We start from the raw sequence: 17773 nt of genomic DNA on the forward strand, positions 1-17773 counted from the left end.
CAGGGCCTCTAAGCCTCTGGAAATATAAGACCAAATAAAGCCTGTTTTCCAGAAGTTACCTCATCATGATGCATCACAACAGTGATAGCAAAGTAACTAATGCAGTAATACATGGAGACAAACTCTCTGATACCAGTCTGAGTAAAGACTTTGGGGCTATGACATGAAAAACATGGACAAGGAAAAAAAACAAGTGATTTTCACATCAAACATAATAAACTTTTGAAAAAAATCAAGTGTGATGAGACAATGTACAGAATGGGAGAAAATAATTGCACATATATATATATATATATATATATATATATATATATGAATGATATTATTATACATTCAGCTATATCAGATATATGAAAACATGCTTAGCATGACTAATGGTTGTCAACCTAGAAACACCTGACCATGCCTGGTTTTCTTTCTTTCTTTTTTTATTTTATTTTATTTTGTTTTGTTTTGTTTTTTGTTTTTCGAGACAGGGTTTCTCTGTGTAGCCTATTTTTCTTTGCGCCACCACGCCCGGCCTGTAAGACCCATCTTAATTTCAGGCAGAACAATTTCCTGGATAAGGAAGCCTGGAAAGTACAGAATGAAAAAGGAAAGCTAAGCATTGGCCTGCTGATCATTCTCTGCTTTCTGATCTGTGACTGTGATATGGCTACCTGCTTCAAGCTTCTGCCTTCTTGACTTCCCCACCCGGAAGAGCTGTGTCTTGAACTGTGAAGTAAATAAAGCTGTTCTTTTAAGTTTCTTTCATCAGAATATTTTATCACAGTGACAGGAAAAGAAACTAAGCCACTCATCACCAGGGAAATGCAAACTGAAACCACTGTAAGACACTTCCTTATGCCTGCTAGGATGATTATAGAAAAGACAAAAGTTACTTGGCAGGCAGCAAAAGCAGGATTTCTGAGATCTAGGCCAGCCTGGTCTACAGAGTAAGTTTCAGGACAGCCAGGGCTACAGAGAGAAATCCTGTCTGCGGTTGGGGAGTGGGGGGTGGAGAAGAAAAAAAGAAAAGAAAAGAGAAAAGCTAAGTATTGGCCAGGATGTGAAACAAAGCCTTTGCATAATCTAAGAATGTAAATTGGAACATCCTTTATGCAAAGCAGTCTAGAAGGAAACACAGAAATACTAAGGCAGTCAGTGCATGCATAACAAAAGAAAATGGGGTTTGTTGGGTACCGTGGAGCATGCCTTTAATTCCAGCACCCAGTAAGCAGTAGTGGTTCTCTTTGATTTTGAAGCCAGCCTGGTCTACAGAGCTAGGCCTAGGACAGCCAGATCAGCACATAGAAACATTGTCTTAGAGAGAAAGAAAGAAAGAAAGAAAGAAAGAAAGAAAGAAAGGAAGGAAGGAAGGAAGGAAGGAAGGAAGGAAGGAAGGAAGGAAGAAAGAAAGGAAGGAAGGAAGGAAGGAAGGAAGGAAGGAAGGAAGGAAGGAAGGAAGGAAGGAAGAAAGAAAGAAAGAAAGAAAGAAAGAAAGAAAGAAAGAAAGAAAGAAAGAAAGGGAGAAAGACATGACTGTAGAGTTTGCAATGGAATATTGTTCAACCATAATTAAGAAGGAAATCACGCCGGGTGGTGGTGGCGCACGCCTTTAATCCCAGCACTTGGGAGGCAGAGGCAGGCGGATTTCTGAGTTCAAGGTAGCCTGGTCTACAGAGTGAGTTCCAGGACTTCAGGACAGCCAGGACTATACAGAGAAACCCTGTCTCAAACAAACAAACAAACAAACAAACAAACAAAAAGAAGAAAAGAAGAAGAAGAAGAAGAAGAAGAAGAAGAAGAAGAAGAAGAAGAAGAAGAAGAAGAAGAAGAAGAAGAAGAAGGAAATCACATTATTTTGGTTAGTTGTAAGAATCTGGAGGACATTATATTAATAAACCCCGCAGAAAGACAGATGTCACACATGTTTCACTTATATGTGGAATCTAATAAAGCTGATCTCACAGAACTAGAGTAGAATAGTGTTTATCAAGTGCTTAAGGGTAAGGTGAGGAAATGTTGGTTAAAGGTAGACTATTTCAGTTCAGTAGCATGCACAAATGAAGAGATCTATTGGAAAATAGTTGACTATAGTTAACCAGGCACTGTATTCTTGAATAATGTGTCAAATATGTTTAATAATTTCTATACAAACGTTATAACTGCATTAATGATTTTGATTTAACAATTTCACTATTGATAGATTTTTAATTTATTTATTTTTATGTGTATGGGTGTTTTAATTACTGTGCCTAAGAGATCCTTGAAACAAAATTCTTAACCTGTAAACCCGCTTACCCAAGGACAGATACTTCCTGAAATACTAGAGGCTATTGTTTCACTCTTTTAAACAAGTTTGTTTGACCCAACTACACAGATGTGTTTGATCTCATGTAGGTAACAGGTATTTGGGCAAGAAGTATGTCAGGATGTATGCTTGCCCCTGATTGGGTGTAGGTGGGAAATATGGTGGCCTTGTGGGGTTGTCTTTTTAAGCCTTTGCAAGATGTAACTCCTGGTCACTTTCTGGGAACCCAGGAATTGATCTGGCCAGAGTCCATCCTCCAGGCTGGTATTTAATTAAAGTTAAGCTTCAAATCCTGACTGGTATTTAATTAAAGCTTTCTTCAAATTTGGCTCAAATATTGTGGTGGTTAATGTGGTGGTAGTTAATGCAGTGGCTAATCTTCCTTTAATCCCAGGTGGTAGGGGCTGGTCAATCTCTCTTAGTTGGAAGCCCCTGTGGTCTATAGAGCAAGTTCTAGGACAGCCAAGGCTACACAGAGAAACCCTGTACTGAAAAAGCAAAAAACAAAACAAACACTAATAAAACACAATCCAATTTATTTAGATAAATTATGTGTGGATCACAAGAAAAATAGGTGATTTTGGAGAATTTAAGATAAATATCACTATATTCATGTTCATACTTTTATAAAAATAATAAATGTTGCTTTTATTATTCCACAAAAAAATGTGATCTTGAGGGGTTTGCCTTTTTTTTCATATAAAGCAACTAAAATATTTACTTTAAAGGTCCTTTTATTAATTCTCACTAAACTCTGGTGCTCCTCAAAGGTCAAATTCTGAGCCAATAAACTTAGCTGTATTAAATATATACTCTAGGCTAAGTTTAGTGATGTGTACCTTTAACTTTAGCACTCAGGAGGCAAATCCAGACAGATTTCTATGCGTTGGATGCTAGCCTAATATACATATATGCATACTTCCAGGCCAGTCAGGGCTCCAAAGTAAGACCATATCTCCAGTGTGTGTGTGTGTGTGTGTGTGTGTGTGTGTGTGTGTGTATAAAGTCTTTACTTATTCCTTAATATATCTGTTTTCTCGTGTTCCCATTTGTATGCAACAAACAATCACAGCTACTTTTTTTTGTTTGTTTGTCTTTTGTTTATTCAAGACAGGGTTTCTCTCTGTAGTCCTGGTTGCCTTGTAACTTTCTCTGAAGACATGTCTGGTCTTGAACTCACAGAGATCCACCTGCCTCTGCCTCCGGAATGCTGGGGTTAAAAGCATGTGCCACCACTGCTTGGCTATGGTTTCAATCTTTCTAAACAATAAGCTCTTCAAAGATTGAATAATGTCTTTTGATTGATTGATTGATTTTTTTTTTTTGGTTTTTTGAGACAAGGTTTCTCTGTATAGCCCTGGCTGTCCTGGAACTCACTCTGTAGACCTTGAACTCAGAAATCTGCCTGCCTCTGCCTCCTGAGTGCTGGAATTAAAGGCGTGCACCACTACGCTCGGCTTTTTTTTTTTTTTTTTGAATAATGTCTTTTAAAAATCACCTATTTATGTTTAGTCAGTCATGATGCCAAGTAAATCTTACAAAATGCATGTTGAATAAAAATAAGCTCATTAAGATCCCAGCCTTTAGAAAATGAAGATAATAAATTAGTATTTAAGTCATATTTTTGATACCAGAAAGAAACCAGGATTACACAGAGAAACTCTCTCTTGAAAAACTGAAAAAAAAAAAGTTACTGTGATTGCTTGCTTTGTTTTGTTTGTTGAGATAGGGTTTTGCTGTGTACCTCTGGCTGCCTTGGAACTTTGAACTCAAAGACCCCACTGCCTCTGTCTCCTGAGTGCAGGGATTAAAGGCTCAAGCCACCATCACCTAGCAAAAGTATTTTCACACTGTGGAATCACCAACGAAAGCCAGTTCATAACAGAAGGGAGAAAGTATCACAGAGAATTCACAGTGTAAACCACTAATTAGAAAGAATATTAGGGCTGGGCAGTGGTGGCACACGCCTTTAATCCCAGCACTTGGGAGGTAGAAGCAGGCAGATTTCTGAGTTCGAGGCCAGCCTGGTCTACAGAGTGAGTTCCAGGACAGCCAGGGTACACAGAGAAACCCTGTCTCGAAAAACCAAAAAAAAAAAAAAAAAAAGTATGTGGCCTTTTTTTCAACTAAAAATGAAACTTTAGGCTCTTACTCCTGCTTCTCTCCCTTGCCTCTTGCCCCCTTTCTCCCCTTCTCTCCCCCATTCCCTTCCCCCTCCACGTGGTCATGGCTGGCCTCTCCTTCTCTACTCTCTCCTTCTCTCTGCCTTTCTCTGCCTCTGTTACTCTCTTAACTCCCCTCCCCCATGCCCTAAATAAAAACTATTTTATACTAAAAAAAAAAAAAGAAACTTTAGCCACATTGCTGGTAGGAGTTCAAACTTGTACAACCATTTTGGAAATCAGTTTGATAGTTTCTCAGAAAACTGGGAGTAGTTCAACCCCAAGTCCCAGCTATATCAGTCCTGGATGTATACCTGCTATACCACAAGGACACATGCTCAGCTATGTTCATAGCAACCTTATTTGTAGTAGCCAGAAGCTGGAAAGAACCCAGATGCCCCTCAACAGAGGAATGGATACAGAAAATGTACTACATTTGCACTACTCAGCTTTTAAAACCAAGGACATCAAGAGTTTTGCAGGCAAATGGAAGGAACTAGAAAAATAATATCCTGAGTGAGGGAACTCATACCCAAAAGGACATGCATGTTATGTATTCACTGATAAGTGGATGTTAGCTGTAATGTTCAGGATACCCATGCTATAATTTACAGACCCAAAGAAGCTAAACAAGAAGGAAGGCCCAAGCCGGGCGTGGCGGCACACACCTTTAATCCCAGCACTCAGGAGGCAGAGGCAGGCGGATTTCTGACTTTGAGGACAGCCAGGGCTATACAGAGAAACCCTGTCTCGAAAAAACCAAAAAAAAAAAAAAAAAAAAAAAAAAAAAAAAAAAGAAGGAAGGCCCAAGTGAGAAAGCTTGAATCTCAGAAGGAGGAATAAAACAGTCATAAGAGGCAAATGGAAGGAGGGAACTGAATGCAGTAGGGGACTGAGGGGAATAGAGGGGGTGTTGTGGTGTGGGGAGAGACAGGAGAGATAGCTAAGATGGTCATGAAATTGAATGGAAATCTGCAGGCAAGGGAGGATAGACATCCCAAGGACATGCCAGAAATCTGGGATGAGGGAGGCTCTGAGGAATCAATGAGGATTACCTTAGCTGAAACTCTCAGAAGTGGGGATATGGAACCAGAAAAGGCCACCTCCTGTAGCCAGGCGGAACTCCCAGTGGAGCAATAAGGACACCAACCCACCCACAAAACCTTCGACCCAAAATTTGTCCTGCCTACAAGATGCTCAGGATAAAGATGGAGCAGAGACTGAGGGAACCACTGGAAGCATTTCCTTAATTGCTTATTGCCAGGAGGACTCAGTCCACTGTGGACAGTATCATCCTTGGGCAGGTGGGCCTGGGCTGTGTATCAAGCCAGGGGAGGCCTGGCCACCAAGCAGCATTCTTCCTTACTCTCTGTTTCAGTTCCTGCCTCCAGTTTCCTACCCTGGCTTCTGTTGATGATAGACTGCAATCTGTAAGCCAAATAAACCTTGTCCTCCCCAAGTTGGTTTTGGTCAGTGTGCTGGCTAGTGTTGTGTCAGTTTGACACACAAACTAGAAGCATCTGAAAGGAGGGAACCTAAATTGAGAAAATGCCTCCATAAGATCCAGCTGTAAGGCATTTTATTAAATTAGTGATTGATGGAGGAAGGCTCAGTTCATTGTGGGTGGTGCCATCCCTGGGCTGGGTTCTAAAAGAAAGCAGATTGAGCAAGCTTTGGTGAACAAGTTAATAAGCAGTACACACACACACCCCAACACCCCCCCACCCGCCCTGCCCCGCCAGGCCTCTGAATCAGCTCCTGCCTCCAAGTTCCTGCCCTGTGGGAGTTCCTGTCCTGACTTCCTTTGTTGATGAACAGCAATGTGGAAGTGTAAGCTGAATAAACCCTGTCCTCCCCAACTTGCTTTTTGGTCACAGTGTTTTATCGCGAAGCCTTGACTAAGACAGTCAGTGTTTCATCGCAACAATAGAAAGCAGACTAGAGCAGGAGGTGTGCACAGTACAAAGCACTCACCTGACTAGCATGAATAAGGCCCTGGGCTTCATCCTCGGGGCCAGGCAAAAAATAAAACAAAGATTATCAGAGATGAAGAATAGCATTACAAAATAACTAAGGAATCTTAAAGAATCTCCAAAGAAGATAAACTGCTGGAAATGAAAAGGAAACAAAGCCAGTTTTGTAGTCTAGAGAGAACACATTCCTGTCGGTAACAAAGAGAGTTCTCTCTCTCTCTCTCTCTCTCTCTCTCTCTCTCTTCTGTCTCTGTCTCTCTCTGTCTCTGTGTGTGTGTTCTGGACAAGGTTTCTGTGAGTAGCCTTGGCTGTCTTGGAACTCCCTCTGAAGACCAGGTTGGCTTCGAATTCACAGAAATCCACTTGCCTCTCCCTCCGAAGTGCTTAAAGTGATTAAAGGTGTGCTCCACAACACCTGGATAGATAGTAGTCTTTTTTTTTTTTTTTTTTTTTTTGGTTTTTGGTTTTTGGAGACAGAGTTTCTCTGTATAGCCCTGGCTGTCCTGGGACTCACTTTGTAGACCAGGCTGGCCTCGAACTCAGAAATCCGCCTGCCTCTGCCTCCCGAGTGCTGGGATTAGATAGTAGTCTTAATCAACATAATAAAATTACCATTGAAGAACCACTGAGTCCAACCACAGCAAAATACACGTGCTTTGAAAGGCACAAAGAGAACATTTACTAAGATGTGTCATATGTGGGCTCTAAAATATATCTTAATAAAATTTGAGAAAGCAGCAGAAATTATGTGAAATCTATGTTCATACTCCAAAAACATAATCTAAATCATAAAGAGAGAGTCGGTAATTTGGAAGTATTTAGAAACTCTACAACATAGTTTTAAATAACCTATGGGTCACACAAGTCTCAAGAGAAATTAACATGTTTTAACTAACCGAAAATAAAAGGTACAGCACATCAGCAGTGTGCTGGAGCTGAATTTTGAAGAGATAATTATAGGATTAAATGTCTATACAACAAAAGAAGGAAGATTTGAGGGGAACAAATTAAAGGTCCATCATAACAACCTGGAGAGGGTAAGGAAATTAAACCTAAAGCAAACAGCAGAAAGAAAAGACTGAAAAGGAAAATTTAAGAAATCACTGGGAACAAAAAGAGAGAGACAAACCCCTTATACTTTGTGCTGAGGCTGTAGCCCAGTGGTAGAGCTCTTGCCTACCAAACCCAAGGCCCTGGGTTCGATCCCCAGTTTGGAAGGAAGGAAGGAAAAGAGAAAAGAGAAATCACTGAAACTGAAAGCAATAGAAAACATGTGGACAGACTTTGAGATCCTTGTGCCTGCAGCTACTATCACGGAAGCTATCAACTGCCACCACAGCTGCACTTTGGGTCAAGTCTCTTCTGTCTTTGTTTCTAAGTACAGGAGTCACCCAGAGCCAGTGACCTGCTGTTCCTGTGATTAGCAAGCCCCAAAGCAGCTGCAGTGATTCCTCTATCCCAATGATGCTTTGTAACTTCCTCTTTTATCTCTCTCCCCAAATCCACTTAAGCTATTATTTCTGCCATAATTTTGCTGCCACAGGATCAATCCTATCCTATGGGCTCATTTTCTAGATGCCTAAATCACTTACCCTTATAGATACTGCTAGCCTAGCTGCTGCCTCCATGGGTGCTTTGGTCCAGAGAGCCAGTGCAACCCTGCACCTGTGCCTTCAAACATCCACAAGGTACAGAAGGATCCAAGCCCAATAATCCATGCAGCCAAGGCTGACTTCTGCAGGCAGAGTACTGCATAATGCCAGCCCTGGCCCACACAGCTGCACACATGTCAATACCTCTAACTCAGCCCCAAAGCTGATCAAACCTATGCATACCCTCTTTCTTGCCACCTCTACTTCTATAACACAACAAATAACTGAAGATAGTCATGAAATGTGTGTGAACACAGAGGAACCCACTTGTGAGTATACAGAGAAAGCAACCATTTGCAAACCAGAGAGAGCCCCCAGAATAAAGTAAACCAGGAGGCAGTGGTGGTTCATGCCTTTAATCCTAGAGCTTGGGACGTAGAAACAGGCAGATCTCTTGTAAGTTCAAGACCAGCCTGGTATACATAGTTCCAGGACAGCCAGAGCTCCATAGTGAGACCCTGTCTCAAACAACAACAACAAACCACACACACACACAAATGGGCCAACAAGAGGACTCACTGGATAAAGGTGCTTGCTGCCAAGCTTGATGATCTTAGTTTGGCCCCCAGAAAGGAGAGACAAACTCCTACAAGTCACTCCCTGATCTCCACAAGCACACTGTGGCGCACTTAAGCACACACACACAGACAGACACACACGCACACACAGAGAGAGAGAGAGAGACAGAGAGAGAGACAGAGAGAGAGAGAGAGGTATAATTTTCAAAAACAGAAAGGATCTTCCATTTAGTTATTCAACAGGGAAATGAAAATCTAAAGAAGGATGAAATGCCATTGTATACATGATGCAATAAGGACTAAATACAGGATACCTAACAAAATGAATAAGACAGACAACAGCAACTATTGAGGATGAAACTGGAACACTAGCATCTTTGGACACAGCTGTTAGACAGGTACAATTATGGAGAAAAGATTGGTTGCTTTGCTTCTTAGAGAAAAATGCATAGGTTTTCTATGAGACCTGGCAAATTTTTCTTGTGTGTAACCTGTAAGAAACTTGCAAATACACGCTCATAAGTGCTTGTATGGAATACTAAAAGCTGCATTATTCCCAGTAGTTGTATTGTTCCTGTTCTTATTCATAATAGGGAAAACCAGATGCAACCTAATAGTCACCAATTGAAGAATGCAAACAAAATGTGGGTTATTCATAACCATAATTTTATTCAGCCATTCAAAGAACAACATGCTAGCAAATTTTTGAATCTTAAAAGCATGTGTCACACAAAACAAGCCCAACAGAAATACTTCATCCTGTGTGTCATTCTATTTCTATAAACTGTCCAGGACACACAAATCCACTGAAACACAGTGTAGTAGATTTCTGGTTCCCAGCGGCTGACAGGAGAGGTGGAGCGGGCATGGGCATTAATGGGGTGATAATCATGTTGTGGCATTAGAGAGTGTTATGGTTTCAAACATTTGTGATTATACTAAACAATATTAGATTGTTTGCTCTAAAATAAAATGATATTATCTGTTTAAAAAATCAGTCACAGATTTCTATTTTAGGGAGTTAGAAAACAAATCAAACCCATAATTTTTGGACAGACGTGGCTGTGCATGACTTTAATCCCAGCACTCAGAAGATAGAAGCATGTAGATCTCTGAGTTCAAAAGACTGCTTTACACAGTGAGTTTCAGGTAAGTCAGGGCTACGTAGTGAGATAATATTGATCATAGTCACCCCATTGCTCTGTTATTACCACTGAACCCCTTCTTCCCAACAAACGTCTCCTCTCCTTTTGTCTGTGTGTGTGTGTGTGTGTGTGTACATGTGTGTAACCTGCTGCTTTTAATTAGACTGCTTACATGAATGTGCGTGGGGCTTATTTATTTGAGCAAGGAAAACTTACCTGGGGCTACATCATTGAGGATTCTAAGCCCTCTTCCTCACCGGGATTTCTTATTGCCTCATCTACCCCAGTCTTGGGTTTGAAGAAGCCAGAACCACAGCAAGAGTAGTTGAGACAGATATAAATTTAGTCCCAGCTCAGCTCTTTCTAGCCAAAGAACTAGAAAAGGAAAACTGGAAACAGCTAACTGGAAACCCTTTAGATGGTCAAATTATCTATATAGTAAGTGTTAACACCATAGAAAAGAACTCTAGTTCTGCCTTCATCTTCACAGCAAGGCCAAACTTGTTGCTTTGTCTTCCATACTTCTGAAGTTACAAAACAACAACACACTGGTGAAAAAGTAGGCCAAACACACACCCAGGAATCTTCAGGGTTAGTGCAAATGACATAAGCCCAAATACTTACCTCATCCAGCAGCACCAAGGACCCCTGTCTGAGTGTTAATCAAGTCAATGGGGAAAGTGGACTTTCTCCTCCAACAGGGCAACACATAAAGATACAGCAGCTCACCTTTCCCTAAGGGAGCAAAGCCAGCAGACTTCAGTCAAAAGAGAAAGCTGAAAGAGAATCCAGGCTCTCATAAGGTAATATGAGAATACCCGCAATTACTTGAAAACAACTCATGAAACTGGGTATGTTGCTACAGGATTTGAATCTCAACATTCTGAAGGTAGAGGCATGTGGATATCTGCAAGCCCTAGGCCAGCCTGGTTCACACAGTAAGTTCCAGGCCAGCCAGAGCTACATAGACAGACTCTGTCTCAAGAAAAGAGAAAAAAAGCCGGACGTGGTGGTGCACACCTTTAATCCCAGCACTCGGGAGGCAGAGGCAGGCTGATTTCTGAGTTCGAGTCCAGCCTGGTCTACAAAGTGAGTTCCAGGACAGCCAGGGCTATACAGAGAAACCCTGTCTCAGAAAAACAACAACAACAAAAAAACAAAAACAAAAACAAAAAAAAAAAGAAAAGAAAAGAAAGAAAGAAAAGAGAAAAAGGAGGTAGAGGAGGAGCCTCAAATTAGGACAAATAAATCCACACCACACTACATAATAATTTCATTTTCAAATATTAACAACAAAGAAAAATATTTAATGCATCCAATGAATAAACAAAATATCACTGACAACTCAAAAGCAAGAGATTGTTCTTTAACTAAACATCTGGACACATGAAGCAAATGGCATGGTCTTTTTCAAGTGCTGAAACTATTGTCAGTCCAGAATTAAACACCCAGTAAAAAGACATTTCAGGGGGCTGATGAGATGGCTCAGCCGCTAAGAGCACTGACTGCTCTCCTGAAGTCCTGAGTTCAAATCCCAGCAACTACATGGTGGCTCACAACCATCTGTAGTAAGATATGACGCCCTCTTTTGGTGTTTGTAAAGACAGCTACCATATAGTTACATAAAATAATAAATAAAATCTTTAAAAAAAAAAAAGACATTTCAGGAACGAAAGTAAGATCAACATTTTGTCAGACCAGGAAAAGTAAGGTAATTTATTGCCAACAATTCTGAAGAACAAGTACAAGGGTTGGGGAAGGAGTGGCACAGTGTCTGGGCACCCCTCCCAGTGTATGCACTTCTCCTAGGGTTTGCACTTCTCCCAGGGTGTGCAGGGCCCTGGTTTCCATTCCCAGCATGGTAAAACAGAGAGAGAGGGGGGGAGGGAGAGAGAGAGAGAGAGAGAGAGAGAAGAGAAGAGAAGAGAAGAGAAGAGAAGAGAAGAGAAGAGAAGAGAAGATGGAGCAAAGACTAAATAGGAAAGACAAATCTCTTACACTATCAGTAACAAAGAAGGAACAGTAAACAAAATTGTTAATAAACACCTCGTTCATATTTATAAATGGTGGTGGCAATTGACTTGTTATAATAAATCATTTAAAAGACAGAGAAGCTATGATCAAAAAAATAAATAAATAACCAGAGAATACTTCATGAGAATGTCAACTGATAGAGCCAGTATGGAAAAAATCCTTCAACAGCTTTATTATGTTTAACACAATCTTTGTAAAAACAAATCCTTTTACTTTATCATTAATTGTGTGTGTTCAGATGTGTACAGGTGCCCGCAGAGGCTAGAGGCATGTAATTTGCTGAAGTTGAGGTTACAGGCTGTGTACTGCCCAAATAATGGGTGTTGGGAACCAAATTCAGATCTTACGCAAGAGCAGTATGTGCTCTTAACCTCTGAGCCATCTCTCCAACCCCAAAGTTCAACACAGTCTTAAGCAGATGGCCCAGAATTCCACTTATACACATCTATTCAAGAAAACAATTAAATCATGTTTTACAGAGACATATGAATGTCCACAACAGTATTTACATAATATATAAATGATGAAAGGAATCCAAATGTCATTACCAGGTGAGTGGATAAGAAAAATATGATCTACTGCAACAATAAAATACTATTTATCCATTAAAAGGAATGAAGCTCTAATAAATGACACAATATGAAGAACCTAGAGGACACACTAAGCAAAAGGTGTCAGAAGCAATGTATTTTATAATATAGTTTATTTGAAAAGCCCTGCTAAAGAAATACTAACTCATAACACAGACTAATTGTTGCATAGGATCGGGGATGAGAATTGGGGCAGGGGCTATTGAAAAACGAGGCAATGGAAATATTCTAAAATTAGTTTCTGATGATGACTGCACCATTCTGTAAATTGACTAATATCACTAACATGCATACTTTAACAAACAACACTATCTTTTAAAACCCTCTCAGACCATTAAACCTGAGACTTTGTGCCTCAGTCAGCCATCTATTAGCCGAGAGAATGACCCTCATGACCTTCTTAGCACGTTAGGCAAACAAAACCTTTTTCCACCTGCTTTCCTCCCTATCCATTCCCCAATTTACTATCCTGAAAGCTAACTTATCATTTAAAAATCATCATGCTTCATGTAGTCACTGACAGTGGATACACAAAACGTGTTTTCCTGTGCTTTCCCAATCTAAGACTCCTCCTGTCGTTCAGTGCAACTGATTGCCTTTGTAACCACATATGCTTCTTCAGCACAGTGTACATGCAGGGAAACAGATGAGCTGATCTGACTGTGCTTGCACACTTGGCCAAGTGTAACACGCCTCTAAACTACTTTGTCCTTTTGACTTCTGACTAAATGTCAGCGGCCTCTTTCCAAATTATTTAGTTTGTTTTACTTTGTTTGAGATAGTGTCTCAGTGTCCTAGACTGACCTGCTTACTATATAGCCAAGGATCAACTTGAACTTCTGATCTTCCTGCCTCCTCCTCCCTGCTTCTGGGATTACAAATGTGCACCACCATTCCCAGTTTATGCTGTGCTGGAGATTAGAACTAGGGATTTCCTACATGATAAGCAAGCACTCTACCAACTGAACTACATTTCGGGACTCTCTACTTTGCAGCATATAGTAGCATTTGCCCTACCCTTCTTTTCCGTCTTCCTTTCGGTCTCCCTTAGCCACTATCTCCTACTTTTACAATAGTTCCAATGACTTTTTGCATTCATCACAAAATCCATATCTTACTCCTTTCCCTTTCTGTCAAAAATTCCTTCCTAGACTAATTTTGAGTGATAAAAACAGAAGCTAGTAATTAAGCAGTAAAAAAAAAAGGCAGTAATTAGCCAAATACTACTATTCCCTCTAAATATTGATATACTAAACTCTTTCTTTATACATAAGATATTTGGGAAATATTTTCCTCCTTGGGTCTAAGGTCATTCAATCTTGCTGTTGATATATGTTTCAAAGCACCAGGAAAGCCAACAATTATTATGGAATATTTTAAGATTCTTTCTTTTATCCTAATCTCTAGCTAAAGAAAAGCTCTTTATGCAACAAAATGCTACATTTATTCCTTATAGAAAATGTTACAGCTTACTTTTCAATTCCAAAATAGCCAAGCTATTGAATATAGTGGAAACATTTAATATTAATAACGCCAATTCCTTGATATTTTGAACAATCTCTCTTATAACAGATTACTCCCCTCCTCATATGCCCAAATATTTTGCTTATTACCACTATTCTGCTGATACCAGGCTCATTCTAAACCCCCAGTTCTGTCAGAATGGATGCTCTACTACATCTGAAGGAGAAGAAAAGCTGGTATTAGTATAGAGGACCTCAATATTTATTCTATTACAGAGGAGCTGCACAACTTTATAGTCTTAATTGCAAAATTCGGTGCCACTGACAGATATGAACCAGTTGGTGCATTACCTAGTAACTCAAAATAGGTAATCTATGTATTTTAGCAATGTAAAGATGAGGTAGAATGTTTGAATGGGAAAAAAAAGAGAGCAAGTCACTACCGACCTGAATGAATTGTTTAAATTTTCTGATATTCAACTCTTCCTCTTTTTTAATGATTTTTTTAACTTCATGTACATCAGTGTTTTGCCTACAGGTATGCCTATGTAAGGGTGTCAGATCCCTGGAGAAACTGGAGTTACAGACACTTGTGAGCAGGCATGTGGGTGCTGGGAATTGAACCAGGCCCCTCTGGAAAAGCCAGTGCTTCTGATGAGCCATCTCTCCAGCCCATCAGTTCTTCATCTATAAAAGACATATAAAGATGCCTACCTCACAAGAGTGTTTGAATTACATGAGCTATGGTATTTGAAAGAATACAGCTTGGAATCTATAGAATGGGTGACGTTAATTAATGTGTCTCTAAACTGGCATACCCTCTGCTGCACACTCTACAGCTCCTCTTCTCCAACCCCAGTCTCTCTCTCTCTCTCTCTCTCTCTCCCTTCTCTCTCTCTCTCTCTCTCTCTCTCTCTTTCTCCCTCCCTCTCTCCCTCCCTCCCTCCCTTCCCAGAAGGGTTTCTCTTTTTCTCTTTGTAACCCTAGCTGTCCTAGAATGAGCTCTGTAAGCTAGGCTCAAAAGATTCTCCTGCTTCTGCCTCCCAAATGCTGGGCTTAGAGGTATGTGCCACTATGCCGGCTTCAGAACACCCATTGCAAACCTGTGTATCCTTATTTATAAGAACCAACCAAAATGCACCACTTCGCCCATTCTTTCCAATCAACTTTAGGCACCATGGCTGTTTGGCTAAAAGAACAGAGCTTTGGGAGTCAGACGAGACTCTGGATTTAAAAGCTCATTGTCATTTATTAGTTCCATGTCTTTGGACAAATTATTTATTCTCTTTGTATATAGATTGCCCTTGTGTGATATGAGACTCAATGTGGTACACCCCTCATAGGGTTGTGGGGAGATTAAATGAGATAAGTACACAGAGCACTTAGCACAGTCTATGATGCTTAGCAAGTCCGCAAAGTACCATTCAACGTAAGAAATTAATAGAAAGTTTCCTCCTTTGAAAAATGTTTACCCTTTTCTCAGAATTGAACAATCTCTGCGTAAGGGAATGACATATGCGTACCTTGAGATATTTTGGGCAATGTCCTAAACTCTCTTTTATAGAATTTGCTTTACCTCAACTGTCTGCATAAAGGCAAATATATCCCGCATTAATTAACAGACACTAAAACGAGAACGTCCCCTGTGTACAAGAGACTGACGTCCGAAACGCAGTATGAAGATCAGCACCCGCAGACCGGACCTCGAGAATTCCCTGGAGTTCACCTCTACCGGCCCCCTCCCCTTGGAGGCGCGCAAGCGTACACCGAATTTACTCCCTGGTCCCTCATGCCCCCGCCTCCAACCCCCGCGCCATCTACCCAACACGCAGGCGCGTCTCCTCAAGCGCTTTCCCCGCCCCCTCCTCTTTCTCTTCAGTCTGTTCCCCCTCCTCTCCCAGCAGCTCCGCAGGTTCAAACTCTTCTCCGGGAGAGTGGCGGCTATCGTGCGGTCACGTGATGAGCATCCTGCTGCCCAACATGGCGGAGTTCGACACCATCTCGGAATTGGAGGAAGAAGAAGAGGCAGCAACATCGTCGTCGTCTCCATCGTCGTCTCCGTCGTCGTCGTCGTCGTCGTCGGTATCTGGGCCCGATGAGGACGAGGAAGATGAGGAGGAGGAAGAAGAGGAGGATGAAGAGGAGGAGGACGAGGAAGAAGAGGAGGAGGAGGTGCCGCCCCCGCCTCGGGTAGTGAGCGAGGAGCATCTGCGGAGATATGCCCCAGACCCTGTGTTGGTGCGCGGCGCCGGCCACATCACTGTGTAAGCGATTGGGGTCGGGGGCTTGCAGAGGCTGAGATTTGACGACAAACCGAATGAGAAGGGCATTGAGGGGCCTGCGGAGTGGGGGGAGGGCTGACTAAAGCGTACTCTTAGCAAAGGGCACCTGGTCAAAATGGCAAAACCGCAGGTTGAATAGGTATCGTGTAAAAGAAGGGGGTGGGAGATAACGCTGCATCGACCCTGAGGAAAGAGTGAGCATAGGACATGGAGTTGCAGGGTAGGGAGCCAGAGAGACTGAAGTAGGGGCGATCTGCTCGTTCGTGCGCTGGCAAGTGAATAGTCTCTAAACTGCAGGATGTACTAGACTTCTCTGCTGCCAAGATTGATGGCTAGTGGAAAACGGCGACTGCTGTGGCAGGTGACATGATCTAGGTTTGGGTTCTTCAAAAACAAAACAAAACAAAAATGTGATGCATTTTGTGAATAATATAAGTATTCATCCACCCACATATTTGTCCATCCATTCTTCCTACCTAATGAATGAATATCGTCATCCTTTCTCTGTTGAACGCACTACTCTGACGTTCCTTTAATATCATATCCTTAGAGTTTCAGGTTAATAGGAACCTATGCAAAGTAGAAAGAGCAATGGATACAGAGTGAGAGATCTTGGTTGCTAAATCTCAGTTTCCCTTCTTACTGGCACTGTGACCTTGGTCAGTTGATTCTTACTTCCAGGCCTTGGGTTCCTCATCTCCAAAATGAAGGGTTCTGAGTGCGTGGTTTCTAACCCCCTTTGGCTCTGAAATAATTTAAGATGTCTACAGGGAATCGTGTATGTCCAGACATTAAATATACAAATATTAAGTATATTAAGTATATAGAAATTAGCCCTTAATGAATTGAGTTTAATTTCTTTAAAACTCAACCCAGATGACTTCTTTTACATTGAATCCTATGTCATATTTAAGGAAATAAAGTGTGCAAGGACTTCTTATCATCTTTGTTGCACAGTAAGAAAAAAATTGATCACTGGGCTTTGAAGAGTGCTTCCTCATTTTTATTGCTTGGATTGCACATACTTGAGAGTTTGAATATGGTGTCGTGTTCATGCTCTTGACTGTGGTGTCTTTTACTGCATTTTCAAACTATATTTGCGCCTTCCTATCAAGTCACACTCTCTTTAATTTTTATCATGGCTCACATAGTCCCTTTGACTCAATTGAGTGCTAGTACGAAATCATCCAGTGTGTACGCTATCTCTTAATTTTTAACATGTTAACTATTTTGACTGTAATACACCTTTTAAATCATTGAATGTATGTATTACCAAATGTTTGTCAATTGTGGAAGGCTTTGGAGGTGACTTTTGGGCCTTATTTTTTATTAGGTAATTTGAAGACAGTTTTTTTTCTTAGTCCAAGATTTTTGCAGATAACCTGTAATGTTCAGGTGCCAACTTCCTGCACCATTTTCCTTCCATTTCTTTTGTCACTAGGGAGACCATTATTCAAACTAATTATGATTCTGGTATCCAGGCTTCTTTTTTGTTTTGTTTTGTTTTGTTTTTCATTCCATGAAATTCTAAAATACTATCATGCCCACCACACTTGCTGTCTCGTTTTCCAGACTTTTTATGCAGATAATTTTCCATGACTAGACAAAGAAAAGGTATTTTCTATCCTGACCCATAATTTTATCTTCCAACTCCCCCCATT

General features: G+C 41.0%; 1 protein-coding gene across 2 annotated transcripts in view; it reads left to right on the forward strand.

Annotated features, from left to right (window-relative positions):
• The first annotated feature begins 15607 nt into the window (after positions 1-15607).
• Chic1 (cysteine-rich hydrophobic domain 1) overlaps positions 15608-17773 on the forward strand; it is a 52690-nt gene continuing 50524 nt past the window's right edge. Inside the window, exon 1 of one of the 2 annotated variants that reach the window (XM_006527760.4) lies at positions 15608-16094. In XM_006527760.4, coding sequence (XP_006527823.1) covers positions 15790-16094 — 305 coding nt within the window. In that variant the 5' untranslated portion in view covers positions 15608-15789. The remainder of the gene's footprint in view (positions 16095-17773) is intronic. The other variant, NM_009767.2, reaches the window with a different exon arrangement.

Source organism: Mus musculus, chromosome X (genome assembly GCF_000001635.26).
Source record: "Mus musculus strain C57BL/6J chromosome X, GRCm38.p6 C57BL/6J".
Lineage (NCBI taxonomy): Eukaryota > Metazoa > Chordata > Mammalia > Rodentia > Muridae > Mus > Mus musculus.